Raw genomic sequence first — 24,567 nt, forward strand, 5'->3', positions numbered from 1 at the left:
CTGAGATCTGGATGGAACGAGGGCCAGAAGAGCCAGGTCAGTTAGGAAAGGTGGGGACCGCTATCCAGGCTTTGGTTGTGGCCCCTAGAGTAAGGTTCTCTGAGTTCTGTGTTATGTGTATCTTGGGTATTAACGTCCTGTATTGCAGGATGCTTAGCAGCTTCTTTGCCCTCTGTCTACTAAATCCTAGGAGTGTGACAACTGGAAGCATCTCCAGATACTGCCTTATGTCCTACTGGGGATGGGGAAGAGTTGTTACACTTGAGAACCAATTACCAAATGCACACACACACACAGCACTTAACTCTCCAGTCCCCTCCACCTCCATCCTTGACGACCCTTGACCTACCACAGATCTCTATGGACGTGCTTTCCCGACATTTCATATTGGTAGAATCACAAAACATGGCTGCGTCTTTGCGCCCGACCTTTCGGTTGGCCGGCCGTCAAGCTCGCCGTGCTGTGGCTCGTTTCAGCACGCTGCTCCTTTTCAGTGGAGCAAATAGGAGCTCGTGTGTTTACTCAGCTCACGTCCACGATTCCTCAAAACGTCACTAATGACCTCTAATGTGCCAAGTCCACGTGATTAATTTCCAGCTCCTGTACCATGCCACTGTGAGGAGCAATGCTGTGAGGCTGCCCTGTGCTCTTGCACTTCCGTTCGGGAGCACGGAGGCCAGGACAGCGCTGAGGTGCCCACTCTGAGCATACCTTCAGGGGAACTTCCGAGAACTGCTTTGTAAAGTGCTGGTTCCACACAACACTCCCAGCTGCAGGGTTTGAGTTTCATCGTCACCACATGTCACCGTCACTCTTGCCACTGTCCTTCCTTCATTGCCTTCTACTTTCAGTTAGGCATTTTGTATTTGGCTAAGCCAGGTGTGACAGTGTCAGAGTTGCCCAAGGCCACACTAGTCTATCCTGCACTAACATTTGTCATTCATGTTAAAAACTGCAGTAGTAAAATTCCACTCCATGTTCCATGGAGGCCACTGGCAGACTGTCCTCCCAACTGCTTAGCCGTGTCTTCTCAGCCATCACCTTCCTCCCACCCCATCCGTAGCTGCACTCTTAGAAACCTATCCAGGCTTCCCCATCCTGACGCCGAGGAACCTTTCCAGCCCACGTTCCCTGCCAGGTCCATCCTGTCTCTCTACAGCAAATCACAGAAGGGTTGAGAAATGAGGAAAGTGCTCCGCAGCAAGGCAAGTCGCATCCAGATGGTGAGCCCTACAGCACTAACCACCTAACACACAAGCACACGGCCACAGAGTCTTCAGAAGGCAGCAAGCTGCCGGCCTGACAATGGCTAGCTCTAAGCTCTGGACCCTTTGACCTTCCCTCCTTTGTTCTTTTCACCTTTCCTCCATTAGCTTGTTAAAAAAACTTAAAGAGACAAATAAAAAGTTCCAAAAAATGTTATCAGGATAGAAATTTATTTAAATCCAAAATAATATGACTATAGTTAGAATAATGTAATAATTATCTAAAGGAAATATCATCATTGGCTCTGAAACAGTCTATAGGTGTCATTTTTCTGAAGTCAAAAACATGTAGTAAGAATAGACAGGAAGCAAGAATACAGAAGCAAGTGGCTGAGTGTGGAAGCTGTAACAGGAGGGTGCACAAAGACACTGTAACAACCTGAACAGGACGACAAGTGTCAACAAGCTGTCTTACCTACGCAGCCCTGGACAGTAAGTCAGTAACCCAGAATGAAGGAATATAGCACATGGTTAACAGGACAAATTTCCCTCTAATTTGTCTTTGTAACCTATTTCTTTCCTTTTTACCATGGGTTCCATCATGTTGACAAAGTGGAATAAATAAAATATCCTGATCAGAGTGCTCAATTTTGTTGAAGGTGCTCAAGGTTCAAACTTTAAAAAGGTCAACTGGGTTAGTTAGTGGAAACTATCGGGTGTGTTTGCTAAACAGATGAAAGCAGCAGCATTTAAAATGGATACAAATTCCCAGGGATTGCTGTGATGTAGACAATCAGAAGCGGACAGACGACCTTTGATTAAACCCATTAGGTCTAGAGTGAGCTAGAGGAAGCTCAGGGCAGAGTTTGTTTCCTAACAGTGTCCATGTCCACAGGGCACAGTCAGAAGGTCTCCTCCTCCCGCAGATACTGGAACACAGATGAGAAGTCTTTCTTTGAGTAGCCCTTTGAACACATCATCCTGTATATCTGATGGGCCAGGCTTCCTAGGAGAATTGGCGTCTTGGTGCTGGTGGCAGAGTCTTGAGCCAATCCCAGATCCTAAATCAAAGGCAGAAGGAAGCACATTGAGACTTGTGGAAGACTCATCTTGGAATTGGCCTGGGCTAAAGGGAGAAGTGGGCAGGGAAGGAAAAATAGAATCTGAAAAAAAAAAAAGATTCTTATACTCATTGTGTACATGCACGTGTTTTGAGCTTTGATGCTGAGGATCAAACCAAGTACTCTGAACTGTAGGCAAGCATGCTCCCACTGAGCCGCAGGCTCCCACTGAGCCGCAGGCTCCCACTGAGCCGCAGGCTCCCACTGAGCCGCAGGCTCCCACTGAGCCGCACGCCCAGCCCCTGTTTTAAGCACTTTTACCTTCACATAACTGGAAAAATACTATAAACAGAATTCTTGATTTGTCAATGTCTGAACTCCTGTTTCCCCAGGAGATGTATTTATTTTGTTTTTAGAAAGAATTACTGTGCAGGCAGAATTACATGTTTTTCAAGCCAGGTGTGGTAGCACATGCCTTTAAGCCCAGTATCTGGGAGACAGAGGCAGGAGGTTCTCTGAGTTCAAGGCTAGCCTGATCTATAGAGTGAGTTCTAGGACAGCCAGGCCTACACAGAGAAACCCTGTCTCAAAACAAAAAACAAACAAACAAAAACTTAAAAACAAAACAAAAATACCCCCACAAAATCAATCAACCAAATAAAAGGAGAAATGTTTTTCAAATCTGGAAATCTGTGTGACTGGTATAGAAACATACTCTACATAATATACACAGTGATGAATATGACAGCCGCAGCCTGCAGAGAGTCTACTGAAGAAAGACAACAGGGCTAGTATAGTCTGGGAGGAACAGGGTCAGTATGGGAGGAGCCCAGGAGGCACAGTCCAGGTGCTGGGTGAAGCCTTTTGGTCAAAGAGATGGTTGAGCACAGAGCTAAGAGATGTGCTTGTTCGTTAGGTAAAAGCACTTGGGCTGGGGAAGAGCAGCAAAGAAGAACATTCCTGATGGAGGGACCCGGACGTGGAAAGGTGTGCAAGTAAGGGAGAAAGGCCAGTGAATTCAGCATGGCTGAAGTAGAGAGGAACAGAAAAGGGAAGGGAAGCAAAGGCCAAATGATCAAGGCCTTGTTAGACAAGCTGCCATTAACCTACAAGGAATGTGAGCTATTACAGGAAGGTACCAGGAGAAGAGACACATCGTAGCCTACTCTCATCATGTGGAAAGTAACCAAGAGATATCAGAAGGATCAGCAGGCAAATCTGGTGGTGTATGGAGACGAGGCGCTGCTAAGGGATTAATGGAGGAAGAGGAGGCCTCTGAATGAATTCAAGACATCCTTGGGAAACACAGAGGACAAATGTCACTGGGAATTCAGCATCTGGGCGAATGTGTGTAGTGGGGCAGAAGGTGGGGAGCTCTGGGAGACCTAAAGATGCTGGCCTAAGTATGCTCTAGAGTAGAGATAGCAAACAAAATGAGGGCAGTGATTTGCCTTTTAAATGACTAATTTACACACAAATCCCTTCACACACTTAGGCAGACAGGTATATGTGAAACCCAGGTATACTTAACACAAGAGCATTCACAACTTAGTCCCCCTAAGACCCACTGCTCCCATTCTAAGAAGCTGGTAAGTTAATGTAAGTTTATGATGAACAACATTTTAATAGCTTTTTCTATAAATAAACCCAAGCCTCTGAGAAAAATCTCAGCACATCCTTACCCAGAAATAAAATCATCAAGGTAAAGATTTTTTTTTAAATCAAAGCCAAATTTACACTATTTTTTAGTAGAAAAATGATGCACTGTTGTAAAAATTTTGCCTTCTAGGATAGAAGCAAGTTTTGTTGAAAGTGTGTGTGTGTGTGTGTGTGTGTGTGTGTGTGTGTGTGTAATGGGGGCAGGGAGGGAGAGGGAGAGGAAGAGAAAAAGCTTAGACTATTACACATCTCTTCTCTCCCCCCAGCTAATCTCTGCATTTACCTTAGCCATGAGTGTTGTTCCAAATCCACCTTGGTAGTTATTAGATGAGGGGACTCCATGCATAACCCCAGGTACAGGGTTGTAAGTGTCGCTGGACCAGCATCGTCCGGAGCTCATATTCAGGATTTTAGCCAATAGTTTTGGGTCAAGGCCTGATCTGTCAAAGGTCAAAGAGAAATATTAAATGTCAGGATGTACAGGTGAAGTGTGACTCATTAGTGTGTGAAGGGCTTCTACCTCTTGTTCCTTCACTATAAATCTAAAATCCACACAGAGTGGGAGGCAGAAGAGTCACTCATCTGAGACCAGCTTAGGGTAGAGGGGCGTCAGACCAACCTGGGCTAAAGAGCAGGAGACTACCTCAAAAATCTAAAATAAAGGCCTGGAGTGGAGACACCTGCCTTTAACCCCAGCACTCTGGAGGCAGGCAGGTCTCTGAGTTCAAGGCCAGTGAGGTCTACACAGTAAGTGCCAGGATAGCCAGGATTACAAAGAGATACCCTGTCCTAACCCCACCACAGCCTGCAGAAAAATCATCACACCAAAACAACAATAAAAACAACAACCCACAAACAAACAAATCCATAAAATCAAAGCCAGGTGAAGAATCCAACCCTCAATCTCGCAGCATTAAGAGCTGCTGATTAACAGGGCACCCCTGAGAAAGCCTGCGCTGTCCACTTCAGAGAAGAACACCCACAGCCTTGTCACAGTACGTGTGGCTTCTCACAGTCAAGGATCCCGTTGTCTCTCAGATAGTACTGCTTTGTCATTTATGAACTTTAAATCAACCTGATAATCTAGATTCTACACTCACATACAAATGATCTATTTCAAAAAGATATATGACAACGCCAAAAAGTCCCAGGAGTCTGGAGGAAGCACTTCAATGTATGTTTTTTTCCTTTAGTTTTTATGAGAGTAAATGCAAGAGATGAACGATGAGCTGTAAAATCTGCTTAGGAGAAGTTATCATTACAAAGAAGTCTTTCCTGCACACACTCGTCCTTATTTATTAAGCCTTCATTAGATAATCTTGCTTATGAAGCAAGTCTGCACAGAGTGGTGACATATGCTATCTACTCAGAGACATGAGCTGTAGTTCTGGGTCACCTGCTGATAAGGTTACTGATCCTGATAAAACAAAGCTTGCCCGAGCGGAAACATCATTTGTTCCTCACGGGGCTGACGGCGTGCTCAAGACAACCCTAGGAACAGCAGAGAATGCTCGTCAGCCTGAGTCAAAGGATCTAACACGGTTTGGGAAGCCCAGGCTTATTAAGTATCACTGAATCAAGTTTCAAATAAAATCTTATACCCAGCAATTTACTGGTTTCTTTTATGCAAAGGACCATTATAAAACAACTGTCATAAACACTTTCTACTGTGTCTTAAGATCAATCTCTACTAGAAAAAAAAAAGATTGAAAAGTGACACTTAGATAAATGTTAAACAACCTGCACCTCAGCATTTATTACTGTATAGTCTACTCACTGCAAAATCTCAACACCCAAACTGCAAAGTGTTTTTCCAATACTAGAGGAAGGAAGAGAGCCGACAGCCAAGACGTGCATGGAACCAGTGAAACACAACAGGATGTAACCAGGCTTCTGAGGTGGTAGTAATAAACTGCACACTATGTGCTAGCTCTGTGCTATACAGCTGAGTTTGTATGGTGGCTCATATTATGAGGATGGGTCTTTTATTAAAGATTCTATCAAATATAAAGATTCCATCTAAATCAGCTCTCACACTTTCTCTCCAGTAATAGACAGAAGCCCAACTATTTGGGTCTTTTTGAAATATCTGAGCTTGGCAGAACACATAGTGTATTCCTGATCTTAGCAAGTGGGAGGCAGAGGCAGGAAGATTAGGAGTTCTAGGCTAGCTTGGGCTACATAGCAAATTCCAGGCCAATCTCAGCTATATTAGTCAGACACTGTTTTAAAAAGCCAAAGGGGAAGAAAAAGATCTACCTTTGCTGTGTGTGTGTGTCACTGCAACAGACACTTAGTTTTTCAGTGTAAATAAAATGAAGCTATCAGTATGACAGTGAGACACATGACTTGGGAAAAGATAAAGATACTGTTTTTAAACATGTATCCACAAAGTACACATTTTCAAAGGCACCAAACATTCAGGAGAGTCCTACCATCTTTGATTCAAAGATGTCATCACATTTAGAGCAGGGCCTTACTCATCTCTTAAGACCCTTCCAGGCTCTGCTGGCTAGTACTTCACAAGAATCTTCACTGCGAAGGAGCACCACACTAGCATTTGCCCGAATGGTGAGGTAAGCCTATTTCCCTAACTTTCTAACACCTTCTGCTCTCCCTGAGGAGAACAACCCAGGGAAGATACTGACACTGACACACAGAAGTCTGTTTTGCTGAGCATGTCACTGTCTAGAGGCATCTGGAGGGCACATGAACACATATAAATTCAGGTGGTAGTCATTTCTCTGCTCACTTTCCAAACCAAAATGCTGCCTGCCCTGCAGATTCCCTTCAGGAGCCTCCTGCTCCCTCCCTGCCCCCACTCTGCAGCAAAGTGTATCATTAAAAAGAGCAAGTGAGGAGTGTTTTGCATTTCCTCCTTCTGAGGCTCCTTCAGCTGGCACATACAGAACTGACAGTTAGAATTAGACAGGATATTAAAATCAGTTACTGAAGTCCTCTGCCTTCCTCTGTGCCCAAGGCTTGTAATGGTCTGAAACCAGCTAGAATACACAGTAATTGTCATTCAGAGAGTCTACCCTAGAACGTCATGCTTCACTGGAGAAGACTGAGTTTCCATTTGAAATCAACAAATTAATCCAAGACAGGTATCTGAAAGGGCAAGTTTAATAGGAAGCAGCTACTGGGCTCTCAACCATGATAAAATGTTATTGCTGCTTCCCTGTAAATTGGCTGGGAACATATGATACTTCTGCATAAGAGCCCCATTGCTGCTCAGGAGATATACAGCTCAAGCCATCAAAAGGATGACAGTCTGTCAGTCCCCATAATAACTTGCCACTGGACGTGGTTGGAGAGTGTGTGCATGCATGCTTGGGGCCTTACAATTGCTGGGATGTTCTCTGATATAAACAGAATGAATTCATTGCTCTGACTGCATATATAATGCAACTCAAATAAACGTCACTATGTCAAACCCACTCACCTCTAAAACACAAGAACATTTAATGAACTTTTGGGAGAAGTAAAAAATGATGCATCATAAACTGTTTGTTTTTTTTTTTTTTTTAAAAGAAAAGTATAAAAACCCTTTGCCTTCACCATAAGCAAAATTTTAGGAGCTGAAAGTCTGTTCACTCTCTACCTTTTACATATCTGTGCTGGAGTTTGGTAAGAGCAACTGGGTGTTTGTATAACTGACCTAAAAAGAAAACATCTAAAGCTATGTCCATTTTAATCAGTCACATCCTGATTCACTCCTGCTCAATGAGACCAGCTAGTGTGTCAGTTCCAGACAGGAACCAAGGAGACAACAAAGAGCCAAGCACAGGCTGCGTCTGCCTGCCTAGGGCAGGAGATCCACACCCAGGGACCATGCAAAGTACAAGTGCCACATCCTAGTCTCTTACCCATCCCCTTCCCCCTCTCCTCTTCCTTTCGTCTATGTTCTTAAGAGTTGGCCATGCACAAAACAGGCAATAACTAAAGTGCATGCTTGCGTGAGTGCAAACACACACACACACACACACACATACACACCAGCTAGTGAGACAGATTATGAGGCAAAACTCCGAATATGAGTCAATCTAAATCCTAAACACCTCACTACAACCTCAGATATCATTAAGTACTAGGTGCCAGGAACTACTTTTAAAAAGCAACAAGGATTAACTCAACCAAGACTATAACCTAGAGGGGATTGATACTATTATCACTTTATAAATGAGAGGGGTGGAATCAGTGTACAGCTGGATGCAAGTTAGACAGATTTACCAGGCTGAGACTCACTGTGTGACTGTAGGTGGTGACATGAGTCAGCAAACATGTAGCATTTTATCAGTTAAGAAATCCTATCAACATTGTGATTATTAACACCCTGCAAATTTTCTGTTGTCTAAGGTATAAAAATTAGAGTTTTGCCAGACAGTGGGAGTGAACACCCTTGATCTTAGTGCTGGCTAGGCAGAGGCAGGGGGATCTCCAAGTTTGAGGTCAGCCTGGTATAAACAAATGATCTTTAACTTCTAGGTGCATTAACCAAGAAAGCAAAAGTGAACTATCAGGGAACGCTCTTTGTCAATAGCTTTCAACTGTCAGACAGAAGTAGTAGTGCTTGTAGTCACTTTTGGTGTTACGACAACATGGCGGCTACAGGAGGGACCTAGGCTCTATCGACCATACAAATCACTTGTTATATCATCCATGTTTCTTAAGAATCAACTCCCAATGGAGCAAAGTTAAAAATGAAATAACAAACGCACACTGACGATGTTGTTTGTATGTGATCACGGATATACAACCTCGCCCATGCAAGCAAGGTGCTTTCAAGGCAATAAAACGACCTCAGAGCCCTAACTAGGAATCCAATTAGGAAGGAAAAATATCTAATAAAAAGGAATCTCAAAGTATATCATGTACCAATATTTTTTGCACTTTTTTTACAACATTTTAAAAATTTCACTAACATCCATAAAGACTCACTGTAAAAGAGTAAGGGTCAATACAACTTTTAAACTGTATGATTTTATTCTCCTATTAAAGAGAAACCATATTCTAGAAACAAAAAACTTCTTATGAGAATGAAATTAATGAGAAATGATCACTTCACCGGACAGGCGACTCAATCTGTACATGTTGACAGTAGCCCTCCAGAGAGCCCCACTGTGGGTGGGCAGAGCGTGAGCGCCTTTGAGCCACTTTCTGCTATACTGCTCGGTGGGAATGGACTGCTGGGGAATTCATGCCTGCTGAGGCCTTTCACCTTTCCCCTTGCAAAGCTCGATAAACCGTGGCCACTCTCTCCGTTCTATTAGAGAACAATCCTGTCATTTTAAGCCATGTCTGTAACCCACGATGGAAGGACAGCAGCAGACACACTCAGGTGTCAGAGCATCACGACTCCTGCGAGGCGACATGGGAAACCACAAGTAGCAAGACCAGCTTCACTCCACGTGAGACGTTTAGAGGGTGTGGTCATCTTAACAGCCGAGGGAACTGAGCAAGCTTCTGCTCTGCTTTCAAACTTTATAATGCACATTTTATTTATATTTTTGTCACTCTCTCTTCTCTCTATATACTATATCACACTTATATGTATTATATATGTATGTATATATAGAAAGTTTTAGAAAAACTAAACATTTTAAATTTTCCTATTTTTCAGAGTCTAGAGTGCTAAGTTCTGTATTCCATGGAACCACAGAAAAATCTTTCTATATTCAAATATTGCTTTTTCCATACCAGGTCACAACTAAAATAAGATAAACTACTTTTCTGCTATTAATGTCCTTGTGTAAGTTTTATGCCACTTTTAATATTCTTCTTGAGACCCAATGCAGTAGCCAGTGGCTTTCAGCTCATTATACGCTTTGTCTAGTTGATAATCCGATTGTTCTGTATTAGCTGGCATCAGGTAAATTTCTACAAGCACTTAACCTAGATATAATTTTCATTTTATTTTTTAAAATTACGCCTATTTGTGTGTGCGCGCGCGCCCCCGCCATGGCATCTGTGTGATCAGAGGACACTATGTGGGAATCAGTACTTGCCTCCCTCTGTGTAGATTCTAGAGATCAAGCTTAGGTTTTCAGGCCTGGCAGCACATACTTCTACTCTTACCTATTAAGTTATCTTCCTACCCTCAAAGCTTCATCTTATCTATTTGTCTGGCCTGAAACTCATTATACACACCAGGTTGGTCTCCAACACACAGAGAGATGTGCCTACCTCTGCCTCCCAAGGTCTGGGATTAAAGGAGTACACCACCACGTGCAACCCAAAGCTTTGTTTTAGAAGAGCAACTAATTATTGCGTCAGAGTTTTGACAGGAAAATTATTCAAGAACTATCAGAAGACACGATTGTGCCTGTACCATCCTGTGCCATTGCTAGGCTGGGTGAAGAGTAAAGAGCTAACTAGTGAGAACAGGGCATGTCATAAATCTAGGTGTGAAACTATGTTCACACAGGCTCTTACTTTCATGGTCTAGTCCCTTATTCCAGAAAAATAGTAATAAAATCATACATATAAATTTAAATGGATATGAATTCTGTTATAAGCAACAATTAACTTTACATGCAACTTGAGTGCCGGAAAGTTTTGTTTTCCTCTTTCATGAAACTGGTCTAGAGAACTAAGTGAAAATAAATAACAAGGTTTTCATTATGACAACCACCCACAGCCTGAAACTGGCCATAGCACAAATATGCCGCTCTGAAGGGCTCCCATGCACAGGAGTTTTATTAAGGTCTTGTACAGACATGCCTCACCATCTTATAGACATTTGCTTCTAAAATGTAAATGGTATGGGATATTGATAAACCAATTAGCGCTGATGCAAAGCAAATTCCTCTTTTATCTCAATTACAACATGACAACTTAATAGGTCAAGATAGTTTAACATCTGAGACGGGCAATTCAATAAAACAACAGCATCTTGATATGGTAATTAAGAGGAAATGTGAATCCATTACCATGTTTTAAAAAATATCTCAAGCACTTTGGCTCTTTTTATTGCTTTTATCAAAAGCTTGGGTCCAAGCCACTCTTCTCCTTTGTGCTGTGTCTGATACGCAGCCCAGGGTATGAAAAAAAGCTATGAATAAAGCAACTTGCACACACTAAGCAGTTCTCTAAAATTAAAAAATATGTATTTATTATATTCATGAAATGCAGACCATTAAAAATATTAACTAGGTGATTAATCATATGTAGCATTCCAAATCCAAAAGATTAAAGACTAAAATTAAGGCATTAACCTTAAGCACTCTAGAGAGTGATCATTGGAAAGAAAAACAGAATTTTGAATAGTAAACAATTAGTGAACATTGTATATTTAAAAGATACATCCTAATCTAGAATAACAAAGCAAGCTAAAAAAAAGTTATATGCATGAATTGTACCTTTAGGAATGGAAGCCTGGTTGTCCTGACAACAGACCACCTAGACCTTACTAGTACAGATTCTGAGAAATATGTTTAAAACAGGCATATAAAACTAGTCACATGGCAGCATAGCACTTGAATTCCTAACTCACTTGAAGTATGTTTCATTCAAATCTGTCCTAAAATTGCCAAAATAGATTTGAATTTTACAGTTTTTCCATTTCAGTATATAATAGAAGATATGGGGCTTCCATATAAAAAGCATAATATAACTTCAGTGCACAGCACAATACATTTTATGGCTGTGGCAAAGAGTGTTGATGTTCCCTAGAGTCCTATTGCTTGTCCAATAAGCAAAGTCTATCACAATTCAATAATGAAGCACTTTCAACATGCTCCTGAGCCAATTCATTTACTCTCATGAACATCATTCTTTTCACATAAAGAAATCAAATAGGGAAGACAATGAAAATTATTAGTATATGAAAATGTTTTTTTCAACAAACCTGATTCCAAGGTTCATAGCTTCAGCGGTTCCAATCATACTTATAGCCAACAGCATGTTATTGCAGATCTTTGCAGACTGAAAACAGAGAGCATTAGTAAGGATTTTTATTTTCCAGTTATAACTTCTAAAAAGGTTTCTTTACCTGATTCTACAGGGTTCTCTCCTAAACCAACCAACCAGCCAACGGTGCCAACCAATATTCAGTTGTGGATTCTCTCCAAGAGGTAAGGTAATGTGGTTCAGTGTATTTCCCTCTGAACCTAACACACTGTCCTCAGCAGAACCGAGGGGTCTCTTTCACTTGGTAATAAATGACTTTACTACTGTGGCCTCAGCACTCTAAGGATGAATGCTCCATAAGCACTGTTCTCTAAGGAATGGACTTACATTCTAATTGGAAGCCACAGGAAAGGGAACAGATGAGCAAATGAGCAATAACAGTAAAGGCCGTGGTAGAGCAGACAGCATGGTTCAGGAAGGATGGAGGCAATGTGAGCATGTGTTAGGAGTGGGGCAAGAAGAACCGAGTCAATCAGAGTTCCGTACTAGTCATCTCATCACTAAAACAGGGAGCACGAGGAGGTAGAACCAGAAACCATCTCTCTGAAGGTTAGGACATGATGTAACAGGTAAGAAAAAAGATGGACATCAAGATAAATGGTAACTCTATAAGAGGATTAAACACAGAGCAGTAAGGAATGAGCCTAGGGGTATAAGAGCATTACTCATACCTGTGTTCTATGGAATGTGGGCAAGTTTGATAGCTAAGACTGTCAAGTGGGGGAGAAAAATAAAATCAGACATGGTAGAACATAGGGATCTACTGGTCTTCTGATCAGCAAACTAGGTACCTGAGGTAAGAGAAGATCAGACCCAGGTAACCTGTAAGATGATCAACAGTGGGACTACTGAATCAAACCGATACAGCTTTGAGAATGGTCAATTCAGCCCAATAAAGAAACCTAATATGAGAGTCTCAAGCCTAGTGACTGGGCAAAAACAAAATATGAAATCAATTTTAAAAATTAATGTGTTTAATATTGAGATGTCTTTGTTCATAATTTTTTAAGTTAGATTATATTGTTCAAAAAAAGTAAGTATGTAGATAAGCTATATTAGCACAACTTCTGTTTTTGAGACATGCATGTATTAGGAACTGGAGAGGGGCACTTAGTTCTATTAAGAGTTCAGTACTGAAAGCCACCGAATATTTTTAAAGGAAATTATTTGTTATTCAAAAAGATTAAAGTGCACAGGGTACTTCTCATGGTTTTGACATCTGCCCAGACCCAAAAATAATGATGAAAATCCAACTTATTCCAGGGTAACCTAGACTCCAAGCACAGAATTCTCAGCATGAACCAACTAAAGATGGGTAAGCATGTGGTCAGAAGAAAGAAAGGACATTTCATACTGAGTAACGTTACTGTGTGGCAACATTACCTGCCCAGTCCCAACAGCTCCACAGTACACCACATTGGAGCCCATGCATCCCAGCAACTCTTGGGCAGCAGCAAATTCATCTTCAACTCCTCCCACCATAAATGTAAGGTTTCCAGACCGAGCAGCTCCTACACCTAAGTCATTTGGGAAAGAGAGATTAAAGCAAAACCACTCAAGTAAAATACCAAAATGTGAGACAGACCTCAAAGTCAAATTTAAATCCCTTGCCTCAAGCTGGGCAGGGATGTCACACACCGTTAATCTCAGCATTTGGGAGGCAGAAGCAGGTGGATTTCTGAGTTTGAGGCCAGCCTAGTCTACAGAGTGAGTTCTAGGACAGCCAGGGCTATATAGAGAAACCCTGTCTCAAAAAACAAAAAACAAAAACAAACAAACAAAAAATCCCTTGCCTCAAAAATGTCTTTCTAGCAGGCATGTGTATGATTCTACAAATCTCTGAAGGAATGTTCCAATAACCAAGTATCATGGAGGTTAATCACAACCCCAAAGCCATCCATAGCCATCCATATATGCTTAGGTTACTGGGGCCCCAACCAGCAGCATGGCATGCTGAGGACAGCATTTGAGGTATATGGCTCACAAGCTCCTTCACAAGTTCACCTACTGATAAGATCCAGAGACCTGATTCTTGGGCCACAAGCAGGCATTCAGGTAGCAAGGCTCTTTTCGAAGGGAGACATGGTTGCTTATCTAGATTACTCTTAGATACATTTTCCAGTACCATCTGACTTTTCTCATCAGTGAAACAACTTTTAATTTATGCTTGTCTTTCTTCATAGAGGGAGAAAGGCCTCAACTTTTTAATTAAATATGAAATAAAATTTAAAAATTAATGTGTTTAATATTGAGATGTTTTTGTTCATAATTTTTAAGTTAGATTTTATTGTTCAAAAAAGTAAGAATGTGGATAATAAGCTACATTAGCACAGCTTCTGTTTTTGTAATTATTTTACAGATTATTTGCAACTAGACATAGAAACCCATAGCTGTACCACAATTAGACCCGGCCATTAGAACAGACAGCTATGAGTGAGGACCAGCTTTTCAATTTAACTTACTCCATGAAATGCGGTTTTTAAACATTAAAATTAAATTGTCAATATTTTGCTATTGCCAAATCAAGCACCTTCTCTTTTCTGGTTCATATTACTTTTAACCATCACTAAAACCAAAAGTCAGTATGATATAAGCCAAACAATCTTAGGAGTGTATTCCTTACATGTGGAAGACTTCAACACTCACAGGAAGTTAAATTACCTCATTTCATAACAGCATTAGATACACTTTGGAAAGGATTATGTACAAAATCCTAATTATTTTAACGTTTTGATATAACATTTGAATGACTGTCATTTCGCTAGTTTCTAATTTACTTCACCTAGATGGTGAACCATCAATGTTTTAGAATTATTTTGCTCAATTCATTACCCATTCTTATTCTAACCACATAACTGCCCTGTCTCCTAATTCTGTTGATCTGACCTGCAGAAATTAAGTAGACAATTTAAGTCAAAGCTTACAAACAAATCGAGCACTATCCATCACAGGTTCAGTAGCTCTGTATCTAGATTACAGACGGCTAAATAGCTTCAGAAAGTCATTTATTGAAGAAAAATTAATGCTGACAATGGTTCTCAGATGGTTAATCTTTTGACAGGTGCACTTTCTCACTTGTTCAAACACATATTTCAAAAAGAAGAAATAAGTTACTTAAGCAAGAAAAGCTCACAAGAAAAAATAATTTATCTTTGATTCAAAGTCCCTGGCAGCCCCACTCTTTCTCTCTGTGTGGCGGTGTTTTTATTTCTGACCTTATCACAATGTGTGCCCCAGTGTAGTATCTGATTAAACGGAATAATTCTGAAAGCTCAGCAATTCTTGGGACCAAATCCTATCACCCCACACACTCCTTACCACCACCAAGCCTACTTCCAGTATGGGGCAGAACTAAGGTCTAAGCTGCCCTAACGGAAGTGTGGCCGTCTACAGATGGAAAGGGAGCAGGGACTCCAAAGCTTCAAAAGGCCCTGACTTCTGAAGACACTCACAGGTCTTCACATCTACCTCTAAGAAGCACTAAGTTTATGGCTTTGATGGGTCACGTGAATTCAAGTCCATTGTCTAAAATAGACTGACTTTTATTAAATTTTGCTTTCTGAAACAGGGTTTCTCTGTGGGCTCATGGCTGTCCTGGAATTCTAACAGGATGACCTTGAATTTAGAGATTCGCCTGCTTCTGCCTCCTGAGTGCTGGGCTCAAAGACATGTGCCTAGACACTGTCTAGAGGTTGGCCATTATTTTTTTTAAGATTTATTTTATGTATATGAGTACACTGTAGCTGTACAGATGGTTGTGAGCCATTATGTGGCTGCTGGGAATTGAACTCAGGACCTCTGCTCGCTCTGGCCCTGCTCACTCTGGGCAGAAGATTTATTTATTGTTATATGTAAGTACACTGTAGCTGTCTTCAGACACCCCAGAAGAGGGCATCAGATCTCATTACAGATGATTGTGAGCCACCATGTGGTTGCTAGGATTTGAATTCCGGACTTTCAGAGCAGTCAGTTAATTGTTGAGCCATCTCTCCAGTCTGAGGTTGGCCATTCTTAATTCAACAGTCTGAAATCAGATGTTTCTTTTAAACCTAACCCTTTTTTTTTAATTTAATTTAATTTTTTTTTAATTTTTTTATTCAATGTATTCTTTATTTACATTACAAATGATTTCCCCTTTTCTGGGTCCCCACTCCCCGCAAGTCCCATAAGCCCTCTTCCCTCCCCGTTCCTCCATCTACTCCTTCCCACTTCCCTCTTCTGGTATTCCCCTATACTGATGCATTGAGTCTTTCCAGAACCAGGGGCCACTCCTCCATTCTTTTTGGACATCATTTAATATGTGGATTATTTCTTGGGTATTCCAAGTTTCTAGGTTAATATCCACTTATCAGTGAGTGCATACCATGATTGATCTTTTGAGACTGGGTTACCTCACTTAGTATGATGTTCTCCAGCTCCATCCATTTGTCTACGAATTTCATGAATTGTTTCTAATGGCTGAATAGTAGTACTCCATTGTGTAAATATACCACATTTTTTTGTATCCATTCCTCCGTTGAGGGACACCTGGGTTCTTTCCAGCTTCTGGCTACTACAAATAGGGCTGCTATGAACATAGTGGAGCATGTGTCCTTATTACATGCTGGGGAATCCTCTGGGTATATTCCCAGGAGTGATATAGCAGAGTCCTCCGGAAGTGCCATGCCCAGTTTTCTGAGGAACCTCCAGACTGATTTCCAAAGTGGCTGCACCATCTTACAATCCCACCAGCAGTGGAGGAGTGTTCCTCTTTCTCCACATCCTCACCAGCACCTGCTGTCTCCTGAGTTTTTGACCTTAGCCATTCTGACTGGTGTGAGGTGAAATTTCAGGGTTGTTTTGATTTACATTTCCCTAATGATTAATGATGTTGAACATTTCTGAAGGTGTTTCTCAGCCCTCCGAAGTTCTTCATGTGAAAATTCTTTGTTTAGCTCGGTACCCACTTTTTAATGGGGTTATTTGGTTCTCTGGGTTCTACTTTCTTGAGTTCTTTGTATATATTAGATATTAGCCCTCTGTCAGATTTAGGGTTGGTGAAGATCCTTTCCCAATCTGTTGGTTGACATTTTGTGTAAGGCAAAGGACCCCCCTTTTTTTTTTTAAATTTATTTATTTATTTTTATTTATATGAGTACACTGCAGCTGTCTTCAGACACAGCAGAAGAGGGCATCAGATCCCATTACAGATGGTTGTGAGCCACCATGTGGTTGCTGGGATTTGAACTCAGGACCTCTGGAAGAGCAGTCAACGCTCTTAACCACTGAGCCATCTCTCCAGCACCCCCCCTCTTTTTTTTTAACACCGAAAATACAGCAGAAAATTGAACATCTATCCTTAGGTGATAGGATGCAGTCAAAATACAGGCACATTAAAAGTTCTATGTAAAATAACCTTCAGCTTATATGTTGCAGAGGTGGGGGGAACAGAAATGAATCTTTTTTTTTTTTTTGGATTTTAAATAATTTCTTTTTTTTTTAAAGTTTTTGTTTTTGTTTTATTTTATTGAATATAATCTTCATAACATTTCAAATGGTAAAACCTTTCTCGGTTTCCCCCCTCCCCGAAAACCTCCAACCCCTCCTCTCATCCTCTGCCTCCAAGAATATGCCCGACACACTCCCACCTCCCCACCTTGATTTCCCTTTGTTGGGGCATCTATTAAGCCTTCACCTGACCAAAGACCACTCCTCCCACTGATACCCGACAAGGCATTCCTCTGCCACATTTTTGGCTGGAACCATGTGTACCCCTTGGTTGATGGTTTAGTCCCTGGGAGTCCTGGGACATCTGGGTGGCTGACATCATCCTTCTTCCCATGGGGCTACAAACCTCTTCAGCCCCTCCAGACCACCTTCCAGCTCCTCCATTGGGGACCCCACACCCAGACCAATGACTGGCTGCTAGCATCTGCCTCTGTATGTGTAAGGCTCCGGCAGGGCCCCTCCGGAGACAACCATGACAGGCTTCTTTTGGTATACACTTCTTGTCCATAATAGTGTAAGGGTTTAGTGACTGTTTATAGGATGAATCCCCAGATAGGGCAGTCTCTGCGTGGCCTTTACTTCAGTTTCTGCTCTACACTTCAGAAATGAATCTTAAATGTGGGTTTCAATCGCAAGGTATTTCCATATATATTCAAATATTCCAACATCTGAAAAAGTCCTAAGTCTGAAACACTGGCCCCTACCATTTCAGATCTTAAACCTGTATTTTACTTTATATTTTAATAATAGCATACATAAAACCAATTATATTGTTTTAGTTCTATTACAGCATTTACCATGTATTATTAAAATCTTTGATTTTCTTTATCTGATTTTTTCTACAGGGTCAGCATGGGGTCTTGCTTATGTCAGTATTCTTATTATGTTATATACTGCATAATATATTCAATAGATGACTGTTTGGAAAATCAATAATCATGGTTCAGAGAATAAAGGCCCTAGAGATGTAATAACTGGTTTTGAGAGTAATACTTGCTGGTTGTGTGATTATAAAGAAGTAACTCAAGACAGTGTTTAAAATGGGAAAGGCATTAATACTTCTTTATAGAATAGCTGTAAATACCACTTAAACAGAAGGTCTTTATAATTTGAGTATGTGATGTAGGCATTTTCCCTATCTGGTTATCTAAACCATTGTCTCTTCTAGGTTAGTTTTAGCCTTGCTTGCTGAATATTAGCTGCTGTGGGATGACCCCATAAACAAGAGAAGCAGGTTGTGTGCCCAGGTTAAGAACTTCTATAGAAGTCCATGTTTGGTTAGTGTTAAGATCACAACACTGTAAGCTGGATGTATTAGCACATGCCTGCCATGCCACTTGGGAGGCTAAGGTAGCCAAATCATGACTTTTGACCAATTTAAGCAACAAAATGTGACCCTGTCTCAAAAAAGTAAGAGTGGGGAAAGGAAAAAAATCACCATGAAGACCTCTTAGAAAATCAGTGACAGCTGAGTATCTTATAGGAAGAAATGGGAAATCTGTAGTTGCTTATCATTCAACACAGTCTACTGGGTGCCTAGTAAGCATCAAGCTGTGTAGTCAGCTGGAGGGTGAAGGCGTACTCACATGTATCCTTGCTTCTAAGAAGTTATGCGCCTGTGACCTGGACACTCTTTTCTATAACCCTGCTCTGTGCACTTGGTCTCCAACATCCACTCTCAACACAGCAGCCAGAGGAGCTCTCCTAGACTATAAATCTAGCCTATGGTTTTCCTCTTCTCTCAGCCACCCCAAAGCTTCCCATCATGCTCAGCGTAAGATCCAAAGTCCTACAAAGCCCCTAAGGGGCCCTCTTTAAATGAAGGCACGGCTTCCTCTGTTGTCTTATTTCTACCCATCTTTCTGCCACTCATGCTTCAAGGCACTCTGGCCTCTGGCTGTCCCTGAAACAGACCAAGCACGACCTTATCTCATTTCCAAGCCTTGCACTTATTCTTTTCAGTTTGGCACATTCTTCTCCAAACTACTCGTGACTCATTTTCCAATTATCATGAACCAGGCTCAACATGCACCTCTTTAGAGAAGTCAGGCTTATCACTTGTTAACTTTCATGCTTTGACTTTATATCACTTACTGCCCCTACTGATTTCAATACCTTTATTTCTGATACACTTCTCCATAGGAACACTATTTCTGGGAAGGTAGAGATAGCTGGCTCACGAGGCATATACCCACAGAGCCTGGTATACAAGAGATGTTCAGAAGATGACAATTTTCCCAGAGAAAGACAGAGAAGGAGAGGCTATGCCTTAAATGTGTACTCTAGAGTCAGTCATCCCAGGACAACAGTGCTAAGCAGTGAGACCCAATGAGAGGTCACAGAACATGGAGGCTCCATCGTGCATGGACTCATGCAACTTCAAGGGAATGGCTATCTTATAAAAGGACAAGTGTGGCGTCTCTCATTCTCATCCTTCCCCAACCCCCAATCCTGCTCCTTCATGTCATGATGGCCCTTGATAAATGACAACCCTTTATTTTGGATTTCCCAACCTTCAAAACCATAAGAAACACAATTTCTGCCCCTTATAAATTAATTAGTCTCTCCCTTTTTCTTAGGAGTGCTGTTTCTGGTGATTGCTAGGCATCAACTCCAGGACCTTGAGCACATTAGACAAGTACTCTACCAACTCTACATACCAGGTTCCCAGTCTCTCAAGCACTGCTAAAGTATCACAAAGTGGACTAAGAAGGCAAAAGGGAAGAAACACTGAAATGCAGTACTTGGTGAGACCTGTTCTTACAGAAATGCTCAATGATGCTAAGGGTTTACCAAGCCTTCTTGTCACTACAGTAAGCCACTTAAATGCTACCTGCTCTATCCACTTCCAATCTATGAGGGCAGTCAGATAACATGATTCTATGATCATCTGGGGTCTTCAAATTCACACGAATCCACATTCAAACATGTATGATGCTAACACACAAAACCGGGGTACACCTGACTCTATGCAATAGTTCCCTATTAGAAAAAAGAAAGGCTGATTATGATAAATGATATAGTATACTACTTATTAAGTATGATGTAATACTTTAAGATATGCACACTTTGCAGAGTGGCTTAAGTCAAACTGTGTAGACAGTGATATTGTGCACACCTTTAATCCCAGCACTTAGGAGGCAGAGGCAGGAGGATCTAAGTTCAGGACAGCCTGGTCTACATAGTGAGTTCCAGGATAGTTAGAATTACAGAGAGAGAACCTGTCTCAAAAGTTAGTAAGTAAGTAAATAGATAAAATGTACTTCAGTTGATTAAGCCCATATCTACCCTATATAGTCTACTTTATTGCTTCTTGGCCTTTTAGCTAAGAACAAGTATAAAAAAAGAAAAAAATAACAGAGATTATATATATATATATATATATATATATATATATATATAAACTAAATCTAACAAGCCCAAACTCTTGTAGCTGCCTTTAAAGCTTCTAGCCATTTCTTACAATTATGTCTTTAGAAATTCTCTCCCTTAGTCCTAGAATAAAAACAATGAACTTAATTACACAAACAAATGAAACCTCGAATGTCCAAATCACTCAAAACAGACACTAATACTGTGATAGGTTGAATCTGCTTGGCCCATGGAAAGTGCTACTATTAGGAGGCATGGCCTTGTTGGAGGAAGTGCATGACTGTGGGGCCAGGGTTTGAGGGCCCCTAGTGTTCAAGCTCTTAGTAACACAGTCTTCTGGCTGCCTTTGGACCACAATGTAGAACTCTTAGCTTTTTCTCCAGAACTATGTCTTCCTGCACGCTGCCATGCTCCCTGCCATGATGACAACAGACTGAACCTCTGCACTGTAAGCCAGCCCCAATCAATGCTGTCCTTCATACATTTGCATTGGTCATAGTGTCTCGACACAGTAATAAACCCAAACTAAGACAAATACTCTGCTCTTAAAAGCCACAGGTATTTATCATATTTTAGCAGTATGAAGAGAAACATTCTTATGCCTACTCAATGTCTGACTTAGCCAGTCTTCCTATTTTAAAAACAGAGATTTACAGTTGATATACACAAAAATCCCACAACTGGAAACCCCATCATTCAATGGTTTTCAACCTGGTACTAAGAACCAGCTCTTACTACTCAAGGTGTACAAGATCCACTGTTGGCAGGGGGACAAGGGTCAAGAAAACCCACACAAGCCAATAAAAACCAGTTAAATGCAAGCTAGAGAAGTATAAATGTTCACAGACTCAAAGAAGAAAAGTACCATCAACAAGTTATCTAGTCAGTATTTTAATTGCTAGGTAAAAAGATTCAATGAGTAAATATAAATGAGATATGTTTCCTGGCATTTTAGATTTGAATATTCTAGGAAATCTAAAATGTAAAGTCATGGGAGGTACAGAATTCTATCTTTACCCTTTATTCCCCAAGGATATACCTATACACAATGCCTAAACCTAAAGCTCAGGGACCATTGTGGAAAAGGAACAGAAGGATTCTAAGTGCCAGAGGAACAGAGAGTTTGCTGTGAGATTCTATCTCCTAAGAGTATCAGAAGCTAAAGCCCAAGCCTCACCAACATGATTGCCTGAACATGAGCTGAACTGGATGATATGAAGAGCCATGCTAACACAGACAAGGGAAAGCTCAGGAGGCCAACCCTAAACAGAGAACAATAGGAAAACTGAGTGGGAGGAATAGTCTTCCCCAGGGAAGAGCACAGTAACTGGCTATCCAATACCAAATGGCCAGCCCTGAAAACACACATACGAGTAACATGCACACTGAGCATACTGTATTTAGGAAATGTATATATGCATTTATACAACAACAATTAATGAAAAGGAGCCATGGATTGGAAAACAAGCTATGCCAGATATTTGGGAGAGTTTGGGAGTGGGGAGATGAAAATGATACAATTATAATCTTAAAAGAAAAATTTAAAGATCTAAATCATAACTATAGAAAAGAGATAGGTTCAAAAACTAGCATCGTATGATACCAGGGTTAGATGACAGATGGCAATCACCACCAAAGCCTGGTCCTTCTTTTCTTCTTCTTCTTCTTCTCCCTTGGGGAGGGGGTACTTCTATTGTTGAAAAATGCAAAAGAGAAGTCAAGACATCTTCTCAAGTCAGGTACATAGAATCTGGTAACATGGTAAATATATTCCCTGAAACAAAAATTAAGATCTATTTCCTGGCGTATTTGGAGAGCATTTGAAGTATGAATATTCCAGGAAATCTAAAATGTAAAGTCATGGGGACAGAGAACTCTGTCTTTACACTCCACTCATCAAGGATACACCTATACACAACTTTAGCACCCAAGGCTCATGGACTCAGGGGTTTGTACCTTTAAATTTTTCTTTTGAGGTTATAATATAATTGTACCATTTTCCCCTTTTCTTTTCTCCCTCCAAACCTTTCCAAATACTCATATAGTGTCCTATATTCCAAATTCACTTGCAAATCAGACTGAAACAGTAAAGCAGTCATGACCTGAGCAGACAGTGTGGGAAGTCCAGAAGTGCATACAGAGTCCACTTGTTCCCCAACCGCACATAGCTCCCGCCTCTCTGCAGAGCCTTGTATCTGCTTATCAGAACAATATGTTTAGAAAACAGAAAGCCAGAAATATGGAGGGTTAAATTCAAGATCCCACTGAGCAATGTGCTAACTACCGTTAGTAATAGTGAATTGTATTTCTGTCAATTGCTGAGAGTAGATTTTAAGGAGAGCTCTCCTTCTGTTCAATGGGCACCCTTCCTCAACAAACAAACTGGAGAGTCATGAGGAAATGATGCCAGTGTTGGTACTCTGCATGCACATAATACACATACACATTCAAATGCAAACACACACACAAATACACACACCAAAAGGAGAAAAAGAAAAGAGCAACTCACCATTAACAAATACAAAACAAAGATTTCACAATAAAATTAAAAAGTTATATTCAAAGTAAGAACAAACTTCATTTAGAGAAGAATAAAGCAACCTCAAAAAAGGAATTTTTCCCTTGAACAGAGTTACATATCTTAAGGTTACATATTTTTTCATGCTCATATGGTAGTTTTCATAGGATACAGAACATGAAATAATGAATAACATTCTTCATATTTTTATGTTAAAGGATTGTTTGCTCAAAGTGAACTAAGTTAATACTCAGTCCTTCCCTTCTGACTGACTTGCTCTAACTTGGTAAACTAGTAAAAATCAACACTAATCACCTTGTTCTAATACTCATGCTAGTTAATCTGTCTCCCAATTTGAGGCAGTTTTGTTTAAGAGCCAGCACAGGCTGGTGTCTCTGATGATGCCTTCCTGTGAGCACAACCAGCTACAGACATCATTACTGTTACTAAGCAGGCCTTGGGGAGTTGAGCATGCCCCCACCAAGGCAGAGTTACTTTCTCTGAAGAACCTGTATGTTTGACTCAGCACAGGACTGTAACCTCCTACTGTTACCTCCCTCCTTTGATCTTAGAGGTGTAGGAAGGAGTGGATTTTTAAGTTTTCTCTCTTTAAATCACTTCTAATTTTTAAATCTACAGTTTTCTTGTCAATAAATGATAAATATTTCTACCCCTGCAACAAAAACTAGCTCGCAGTGTACTCTGAGAATTGTGGGTTTCTGTGCACACAAGCTCACTGCTCCTTCCCATGAGATTACCTTCCCAACCCCCTTCCCTGACCAGCTCCTCTCCAAGACTTCACTCAATGTGAGAGCCCCACAGTCTTGGCTTTCTTTTTCTATTCTTGTAGCATTCTGAGGGGCACTGGTAAAAAGCACTTGTAACTACACAAACCCATGTTTTTCTTGTGCTGTGTCGAGTGGGCATGAGCTCTTTGAACGTGAGTGAGATAAGCTCCACCTAGCTGCCCACAACATATCTTCATTACCTAACCAGTGCGTTATAAATAATAAATACCATGGCTAGTCATCAATTACATACAAAAAGAAAACCTCAGTTTTAGAGCAGTGTGATTCTCAGTATGTGGCACTGGTGTCTTCACAACGCCATATAAAGAAACCCAAGTGTCTGTGTATATACAGGGACATCATCATAAAGAGGTAAAAATGAAAACACATGATTCAAATTAAGTGGCCTAGGAGAAATCTCCACTCAAATCACACCAGTGGCTCAGACAAGTCCTAATACCATTAAATCATGGTTCCACCACCTAAATTTTAGACTCAAAAGGTGTCATGCCTATGCGGAAGCAGCAGAGAATATAAAGGAAAGGTATTTGACATAGTAAACCACA

General features: G+C 40.9%; 1 protein-coding gene across 3 annotated transcripts in view; it reads right to left on the bottom strand.

Moving 5' to 3' along the window:
• Positions 1 to 1,417: 1,417 nt before the first annotated feature.
• The window catches only part of Hibadh (3-hydroxyisobutyrate dehydrogenase), a 105,464-nt gene continuing 82,314 nt past the window's right edge, over positions 1,418 to 24,567 (bottom strand). For all 3 annotated transcript variants that reach the window (XM_052173752.1, XM_052173753.1, XM_052173751.1), the window contains 4 exons: positions 13,220 to 13,353; positions 11,775 to 11,851; positions 4,209 to 4,365; positions 1,418 to 2,266 (listed from right to left, as the gene is read on the bottom strand). In XM_052173752.1, the coding sequence (XP_052029712.1) occupies positions 2,108 to 2,266; positions 4,209 to 4,365; positions 11,775 to 11,851; positions 13,220 to 13,353 (527 nt within the window). In that variant the 3' untranslated portion in view covers positions 1,418 to 2,107. The remainder of the gene's footprint in view (positions 2,267 to 4,208; positions 4,366 to 11,774; positions 11,852 to 13,219; positions 13,354 to 24,567) is intronic.

This window comes from Apodemus sylvaticus, chromosome 2 (genome assembly GCF_947179515.1).
Source record: "Apodemus sylvaticus chromosome 2, mApoSyl1.1, whole genome shotgun sequence".
NCBI lineage: Eukaryota > Metazoa > Chordata > Mammalia > Rodentia > Muridae > Apodemus > Apodemus sylvaticus.